This window comes from Manis javanica, chromosome X, assembly GCF_040802235.1.
Source record: "Manis javanica isolate MJ-LG chromosome X, MJ_LKY, whole genome shotgun sequence".
Lineage (NCBI taxonomy): Eukaryota > Metazoa > Chordata > Mammalia > Pholidota > Manidae > Manis > Manis javanica.
The window spans coordinates 44,611,675-44,620,432 of record NC_133174.1 but is presented as its reverse complement, the minus strand read 5'-3'; the positions used below and the strand labels follow the sequence as shown (position 1 = coordinate 44,620,432).

Below are 8,758 nucleotides of genomic sequence, written 5' to 3'. Positions count from 1 at the left end.
GGGTGGCGAGGGTGGGGGAGAGAATGACACCTCAGGGCAGACCTATACGTACACTGGGGGCTTAGGGATGGATGGGTTGTTCTTTTCTGAGGCTGCAAAGTGGAGTCCATCTACCTGAATGTGGAGGCCGTAAACACACACCGGGAGAAGCCAGAGGTAGGTGAGGGGCTCTCGGCCTAAGCTGGCATATGGTGAAAGTACCCTGCCCCACCGAAAGGCTGCCCCAATCCCACAGAGCTTGCGTGTTTCGCACCAACTGGGAGAATACCAGCCCCCAGAAATTCAGGAACCACAGCCCAGGCCTGAGGCACCCTAGAGATGCAGGGCTAGAGCAACCCCTGCAAAAAGGCCTCAGGCCTAACTTCATCCTTAGCATGAGAGTTCTGCTTCCCACAGACTTCAGCAGCTCAAGCCAGCTCTCTGTTCAGTCATATGGAAAAGGCTATCTAACTCTGCTTGGAGCTTTGTCCTATTTTCTCATTTCTTGTTCTCTAAGCAACAAAAGGTTCTTCTCTCTGCGGGGAGAAGAGTCCTCCTTCGCTGTCCGTAACCTTATCTGTGATAAGGTCCTGGTCCTGTGGGGGTGGGGGACTGTGAGAACTTTCTAGAGGGACAGGTTCCTGGGCAGCATTTCCAGAGATGAGGAAGGGGGTCTGTAGGCCCGTCCATTTATGGGCAATGTGGCTACTAGGGGTATGAGAGCTTCCCCCTCATAGGAGACTGTGGCATCTGGTTCATACTGCTCTCTGCTCCTACTCCTGCCCTGATCCTGGATTTACTTCACTTTCCACATGGATAGTACACCCAACACCCTGGAGCTCTGGGAACATCATATCCAAGAGTTCTCTTTCTCCCCTTCAACCACCCACTCTCTGTACCTTGTTATTACCTGTTTTCTTAAATGCAACTATGACCACCTACACCTTCTCTATGTTTTCTCTTTCACTGTCACTCCAGGATACCTAGCAGCCTATCTATCACATATGAATCACTTAAGTGATATTTATTAAATAAAGCATACTAATTTTTGGACCTCATTAACACTCGAGTTCGTCAGTCCCTCCTTTGCCTCCCAATCCATTAGCCAGACCTACCCACATTTCCACCTCCTGAAAGCTGATCTGCCCCTCAAGCGAGAGCTGAGGCCCTTCGTCTCCCACATAAACATGTTGATCTCTCTCCAAACACAGAAGAAACAAAGAACCCATCTCATTCACTTTGCAGTTTCAATGTTTATTTCTGATACCAAAACTTGACAGCACACAAGGGGGAAAAAAAGAAATAGACAAGGAACAGCAAATAAATTTTGCATGCCACTTCAGTCAATAGGATGTGGCTCTCTAGATAGCTGTGTTTAGAAGGAATCTGAAGCTTCAGCCTCACTCACGGGAAAAACTATTGCAACTGATTAGCAATATCTGTGAACATAAGAAAGAAAATAAATTTAAAAATCAATGACATATATCAAACAGTAAGGAATATTAAATACTGAATATTAAATACTTCCCCATATTTCCCTCATCATCCCATCATGGGTTTCCTAGGACTCCCAGCTTGTGCACAAAAATACATTCCCAATGACCCTAACTGCCCAATCCACAGTGATGTACCTACCCAACATGTCACTCAACCCAGAAGAAACCAATGGCACCAAAGTTGGCAGCAAAGTTGGCACTGGCTGTACCACCAGAGCCAATAATAGGGCCAGAGAAGGTCTGAGGAAATCTGGAGCGGGCATTCTGGTGGTATCTGGCCCAGAAGGTAAATGGAATTCTGGACCAGGGATCTCCAAAATCTCCTTCCTCATCCCAGGTCAGCAGCTCAAATTCAATGTCATCCCAGCTCCAGGGCCCAGATACGGCCTCATCTCCAATCCCCATACGGGTTCTCGCCTCAGCCCGGGCCTCAGCCTCAGCTGCAGCAGCATCTAGAGCATCCAGGGCCTCATCTGCTGCCTCCATGAACTGCGCAGTCCAGTCACGAGGGTCTCTCTTCTGAACCTGAGATGAGGAATAGAAAATAAAACCTGTAAGAGTAATAGTCAATACTTATGAAGCCCTTAGCATACATTTAGTGCCCAAATGTGTGCTATATTGTTTACATAATAACAGTAACAATAAATACCACCAGTAATGGGGCACCTACACTGTGTGTGATACCTAAGATCTCATTCTTGCTCAGTCAGTCCTACCTCACCCCTTGACCTATAAAGTCTGCAGCAGTTTCTCTATTACCTCTGCAATGAATCTCAGCACTTTCATCTTGCTAGTCTCATGGTAGGAACGGAGGCCCCAGAGGAACTCATACTCAGGAGGGTTGCTGTTGGGCACTCGCCTATAATCCAAGTACCTTAGAAAGAGCAAAAATGTCTTTGTTTCTACCCACGCAGAACAGCAGTCCATCGATGCATAATAATCCTAGATTTTGGCACCCCAGATTTCATGTAGCAAGTTCCCCCAGACTCATTCCTACACATAGATTATTTACCCTCTAATAATCAGGCCCTAGAATTCCTGGGCCAGTTCTTCTACACTAAGCAGTCACCTAGTGCTGCAGGGTGGCTTGTGTAGGGTCACAGAAAGGATGAATATCTCACTGTCACAGCTTTAGCTCCAGGTTCTTGTAATCTTGTCACTAAGCCAGAGCCCACTGCCATGGTTACACTGCAATGCAAAAGCTTTGGCCAGGCCCACCCTTAGAAATGTCTATTTGGGGATGATGGACAGGCTTCAAGATAATTATAATGCAGAAAAACCAACAAGGGGTAAACTCAATAAACACTCCTGAGTACATATGTGTTTCTTTATGTATAGGTATAGGTATAGCTAGTATAAGAAATGAGCATGGAAAGGGCTCTCTGAGGCTAGTCAGAACACAGAACTCATAAGGATCAGATAAAACCCCTTAGGCATCACTTACTTTTGCTTTACAAACTCATAAGTGAGAAGTTTCCTCAGATCTCCAAGAAGGGGATGTCTCACCCTGATAGTAAAAAAAAAAAAAAAAAGAAGCCTATGACATTGCCTGAAGAAAGAGAAGATCTTTCCAGCATAGAGGTCAGAGATGAAAGAAGAGGCAGACAGTTTAGGAGTATTTCCCCATCCACCCAGGTCACATCCTTGGGCTCCCAAACCAATCCCCCTAGACTTCCAGGCTGATGCAGTCCTGGGACCATCCTCTGTTACCAAACGATGATATAAACAGGCAAGAGATGTGAAAGCCCAGTCATACCCAGGACGCAGTCCCATCTTGCGTAGTGCCTCCCAGAGGACAGCTGCACAGGGAGGTAAGGGGAGACAAGGGATGGAAAATAAGCATGGAAATCAGGCTATAGACAACCCTCTGCTACAGGTCCAGCCACTCACCTTCACTGGCACGGTTGCCATTCATGAAGATGACACCCAAAATCACTAAGAGGAGACCCAGTTTGGGTGTGTCTTTGGTCCTGAAGGAATACAAAAAGAATATATTTTCAGCACCATTTGCATAAGCCACCCCACGTAGCTTACTCATCTAGCTTCCCCAGTATTCCTTTGCTCGGGGATACTTCTACCCCAGCTCTGCCTATGACTGCTATGCCCATGACCCTGAATCTTGAACCCTTACATATTTAAAAATCCCCCAAATAAAAGTACCACTGAGAAAGGCAATGTTCCACCTCCTTTCCCATCTTACGTTCCCAGTATGCCAGCCAGGGACTCAGGGGTACTGATGAGAATATACAGGTGTTCTTCCTTGTCAATTTCCTTCAGTTGAATCCCAAATTTCTACAAGGATAAGAAAACAGACTATGAGAGTACAAAATCTAGCATAAGCTACCTACACTCAGTTGCTCACAAGGAGATGTGCCCTAAACTCCCAGTAGGAACCTCATGAATCTCTGAAGTCAAGACTTCCCCCGTCATTCCTGTCTCTCAGTCCTGCCTTCTCACCTTCTCCAGGACAAAGCATGCGCGTTCAATGATTTCTGGATAAACATCAGTGTATTCACGGATGATATCCCTCAGCATTTCTGTAGGAGAGAGGAGGGAGACCCTGAACTGAGCAGGAGCCATGGAGCTGCAACCCCTTTGCCAGCCCTGCTGAGGCGACAAGTCAGGAACCTCAAGGGTGAAACAGGAAGAATCAGCCATGGAGGGAGGGAATGGAAAGGGAGGGATATAAGCAAAGGGATGTCCCCAGAACACGGAGTACAGGAAGGATGGTACTCTAGGGAACGGCACTGGTGCTTACCTGAGCGCTTAATGGGAACCTTTGTGTAATCTTTAAGCATCAGATACTTGACCAATTTATTCGCCTGGGAGGGAAAAAGGAAACCATTAAAGTTGTAAGATATTTACAGAAAACTTGGATTATAGATGGAAAGAGAACAAAATAATAGAGCAAGAGGGAAAGAATTGACTGGAGAGGTAGAGTTCTTACTCTTTCCTGAAGAAGGGCCACATCTCGGGTCTGTGTGGTACCCAGGTTCTGTGAGGCACGCAAGTTAGGAGAGGGACGCAGGTTTGGTGAGGGCCGCAGGTTCTGCCAGTCGGGTGGAACTGGCCAATCGGTGGGAACCCAGTCAGGTGGGAGTGGCCAGTCAGTGGGAAGTGGCCAATCAGGTGGCAGTGGCCAGTCGGTGGGCAGAGGCCAGTCAGAAGGGCCCTGCCAGTCTGGAGGACCCTGCCAGCCTGTTGGGGTCTGCCAACCAGGTGGGGTCTGCCATCCGGGTGGATTCTGCCAGGCCATTGGATTTGGCCAGACAAGTGGACCAGACCAGACAATGGGGTTCGGCCAGATCACTGGGTTCTGCCAGATCACTGGGTTTGGCCAGATTACTGGGTTCTGCCAAGCAACTGGGTTTTGCCAGGCGTGTGGGGTCTGCCTAGCTGGGGGGCACTGACGTGCTGGTGAGGTCTGCCTGTTTGGCTGGTTTTGCCAGCCTGATGGGTTCTGCCAGGCCAGTGGGGTCTGCCAAAGCACATTGGGGGGTGCGCCAGGTGGGTTTTGAGTGGTAACTGGAACCGGTGCAGACCTCCAGGTCCCTGCAGCCAGAGGAGCCCGCCTTTGATCTCCACTGCTGTTCTCTTCCACATTCAAGTTATTAATCTGCATCATCAGAGAGAAGGAAGGTCCAGGGTCAACAGTTGTTTCTGTGTCCTCACTCTATCTGTTCCAGGAAGGCCTCCTAAACCCTCACCTGCAGTGACAGTCTGACCCACTAGCCAATGGTCACCCTGATTCTTGGGCATGTCTTTCACTGTCTTCCAGGCAGGAGTGTCATCTCTGAACCAGGCCAGAAACAACCCAGGGGTGTGGCCTGAAGCTTCTCTTCTTCCTATGTTCACCATGGGCTCTGCTTGTACTACCTTGGACAAGTCACTCAAGTCACTTCACTTCTCTGACTTAGTGTCCTCTGTAAAACTGAGACTATGACCCCTAGCTCATAATACCCTGAAGATTTAATGAGTGAGATAACCTGTGAGAATGTAATGTGCCTAGCCAAAGACCTAACACATGGTGGCTACTATCAAAATGCAAACTGCATTGCATGTAGATTGTATATTTTATATGTCCATGTCTCATCTCCTGATTAGCCTGTGGTCACTAAGGGCAGGTATCACATTGATCTTATCATCTACTACAACCTAGCTGAATACAGACAGTTATATACACATATAGTTTGTTTTGTTTAGAACAAATGAACCTCAGAGAAGAAAGGAGAGAGCCCAAAGCAAAGTGGAACTAGCAGGGATCTCACCTTGCGGGTCCTCTTGCCCCGAATAATAGTCCTGGATTCCAGATTCTGAGCCTGGGAACCATCTGTTGATGTCTGTGCAGCTGCACCACTAGATTCAGGGATACCCGGGTCAGCCTGTATGTTAGCCTGGGAAGTGGCCATCTTGGCCTGGTTAATATTCTGGGTCTGGTTATCAGCTGTTGGGGCCTTAGTGGTGTCATTCCAAGCCTTGAAGGCTGGCTTAGGCTGTGTGTTAGCCATCTCACTGGCACTGAGAGACTGAGAGAAATTGTAGGTGGCATTTGGGCCCACCTCAGTAGTGGCATTCTGGACCTTAAAGGCCATCTCCGACTTATTGGCAGTTAACTCACTAGTGGTTGCTGCCTGGGAAAAATCATAGGCAGTATTTGGGCCCTTTGGGGTGGCATTCTGGGGCTTAAAGGCTGCCTTAGGTGGGGTGTTGGGCATCTCCTTGGCATTAAGAGCATGAGAGAAATCACAGGCACCATTTTGGCCTTTTGTGGTGGCATTCTGGGCCTTAAAGGCTGTCTTAGGTTTAGCGGCAGCTGCTAAAATGTGAATATCAGCCATCTCACTGGCTGTTGGGGGCTGTAAACTCTGGGGACTAGTATTTGGCCCGCTGGCAGCTGCTGTGGCCTGGTTGGTAGGTGGAGCCTCTGAGATCTGGATGGCCTCCATCAGCGTCTGCATAAGCAAGGTGCTGTCTTCTACAGAGGCCTCAGCCTACAAATACAGGGAGAAACAAATTTAATCTCAGCAACGGGAGTGGGAGTAAGAGGGTGAGGGGAGCAGTGCAGGGGAGGTTGCAGGAAGGCAGGCAGTTGATGCAGAGGAGGGCTGAGGCAGAGATCTAGCTAACTGGGTAGGTGGAGGCAAAGGGTGGTGGAGTGGCAAAAGAACATATCAAGGGCTAAACTAGCCGGTGTGGGTTGGAATGAGGAGTGGGGTGGCTGCCAAATGGAACGCGGGGCTGATGCAGGAATGAGGTTAGAGCACAGCGGTGCAGCGTTTGTAGGAGCTCAGGACCAAAGAGGAACAAGGGTGCCGCCTCGTTAAGGAGAATGGGCGGGGCTAGGGGGTGTCGCTGAGGGTGGGGAATGCAGAAGAGTGGGAGTGTGGAAGCAGGAGGTTGGGGGAGGAGGGTGGCAGACTGCTCTACAAACCTCAGGACTATGGGAAAAAAATGGTTCCTTACCAAACCCGCATTCTCTGGGCGGAATGCCCTGACTACTAACAGGGTCTCCCCTTTCTCTGAGCAGGGACTGAGGCTGAAAGGGACGCCCCTCCCCCACCACCTCGATAAACCATGGGAATTTGAAAGACGACGGAGTCTAGGCACAAAGAGAGCAAAATCGGACACAGGCGTTTGGGCGGCCAAAGGGGCCCCGGGGAGCTGTCGGCTAAGGAAACGGTGGGGTCAGGGAGTGGAGATCTCACCTGGAAGCCGCGGAGGCCCGCACCACGGTCCATTTTCTGAGACATGGCTCCTGTCCCTCTGGCAAGAGCAGAGCCTGGGGGATGTGGGGAAGGAGCTCGCCGTTATAATACATAGAGCAAACACGAAGGACCGAATTGGGGGCGGGATGTTTGGGGTTTGGTTGTGCGGGCGGATGAGGTGCTGAAGGCGAGGGAACGTGCCGGATCCGAGTGGGAAAACTGTATGGGTGTCCGTTTGGAGGAGGTTCTGAAACCCGAGAAGCTTCTGAGAGGAAGCTTCAAATCGGAGTTCGGAAAGCCGGCATGAAAGTCCTAAACCCAGGGGAAATTAGGTTGGGATTCGCATTTGGGAAATTGAATGGAGGGTTGGAATAAGGAGGAATCATTTAACTGTACAGATCGAGGTCGGGAAATCTGTGGAGATTTTGAACGACGGGAAGGGTTCAGAGAGCGAACAGAGGTTCTGAATAAGGGCGGATAGGGTGAAGGGTGTGAACGGGGTTTGGGGAGTGGAAGAGGGATCAAAATACGGGGTAAAGGGAGCGGGATGAAAAATGGGGGCCCGCACCAGGGGGCAAATGCCCTGTCTGGGGGCTAATTCTCACCTTGCCTCAGGCCCCAACCCCAACCCCCTCGTTGCCTCCCTTCTTCACGACTCAGAGGATCGGGATTGCAGTGCTCGGCTCTCAGCAGCCGCACCCTCTCCTTGTCCAGGAGAAAATGCCAGCGCGGCAGCTAGGACGACCCCGCCTCTTCGCCTAATATACCACCCACCGCCTCAGATAGTTATGCGCCTGCGCAAGAACTCACCGACCAAATAAGAGTCCCACCCACTTCCCCAACAAAAGCTTCAGGCTGAAGCCCACGATGCGCATGTGCAGGGAGGCAGTCCCGCCCCTTTGCCAACACACCACCCCACCACCAACCACGCCGACAGTATGAAACTGCCCCTCCCCTTTCTTTACATCCCCTCCCCGAAACAGCTGTGCTGTGCCTCTAGGTTCCACCCCTTGTCCCATACATCTGCCCCCTACCTTTTCCGCAATGCGTCTGTTCTATCCCTCCCCTCTCATGACCCCTCCTGTCAGAACGGCATGCATCTTCAACCCCATGCTGAGCACTACTTAGGTCAGTGTTACGGAGGTCTCTGAGCGGGGTCTCTAATTGCAACAAGTACTAGGCTCCTGCTAAGCTCGTCTAGTTTGGAACCCAGTAAAAGGAATAGACAGAGAAGATATGCTATTGGAGGTAGAAAGTCTGTGCCTGCCACGTGACTACATGATTCCCCCGCACCCACCCCCTCAACAGCTCCCAGACTCATAATCATTTCAGCTCCTTTCCTAACCTTAGTGAAGCAACAACCTTGGGCTTACTTTGTGTGGGGGCAGGGGAAGGGAGGGAAGGGCACAGCTTGTACATCACAGCCCGATCTGTGCTGGGGCTTGTCTGCCTTTCACAGTAGCCCTGGGAGGTGGATGCCAGCATACCCATTTTACAGATAGGAAGCTGAGGCACAGACACATTACATGAACTAGACGAGGTCACACAGCCAGGAAACAGAAAATTCAAAATGTAGTC

General features: G+C 50.1%; 1 protein-coding gene across 2 annotated transcripts; it reads right to left on the bottom strand.

The window, feature by feature from the left end:
• Nucleotides 1–1,212: 1,212 nt before the first annotated feature.
• Nucleotides 1,213–7,955, bottom strand: MAGED1 (MAGE family member D1). Of its 2 annotated transcripts, none has more exons than XM_073227458.1 (13): nucleotides 7,786–7,955; nucleotides 7,181–7,254; nucleotides 5,744–6,466; nucleotides 4,423–5,091; nucleotides 4,234–4,297; nucleotides 3,933–4,012; nucleotides 3,676–3,767; nucleotides 3,366–3,445; nucleotides 3,232–3,274; nucleotides 2,920–2,982; nucleotides 2,235–2,349; nucleotides 1,893–2,000; nucleotides 1,213–1,418 (listed from the first exon to the last, which is right to left on the bottom strand). In XM_073227458.1, exons 2-13 carry the CDS (start codon nucleotides 7,223–7,225, stop codon nucleotides 1,380–1,382), a joined length of 2,121 nt encoding a protein of 706 aa, XP_073083559.1. In that variant the 5' UTR covers nucleotides 7,226–7,254; nucleotides 7,786–7,955; the 3' UTR covers nucleotides 1,213–1,379. The 2 variants fall into 2 exon arrangements, with proteins under 2 accessions (XP_073083559.1, XP_017524932.1); XM_017669443.3 differs by having other exon boundaries at nucleotides 1,615–2,000; nucleotides 7,786–7,950.
• Between the last annotated feature and the right edge of the window lie 803 nt (nucleotides 7,956–8,758).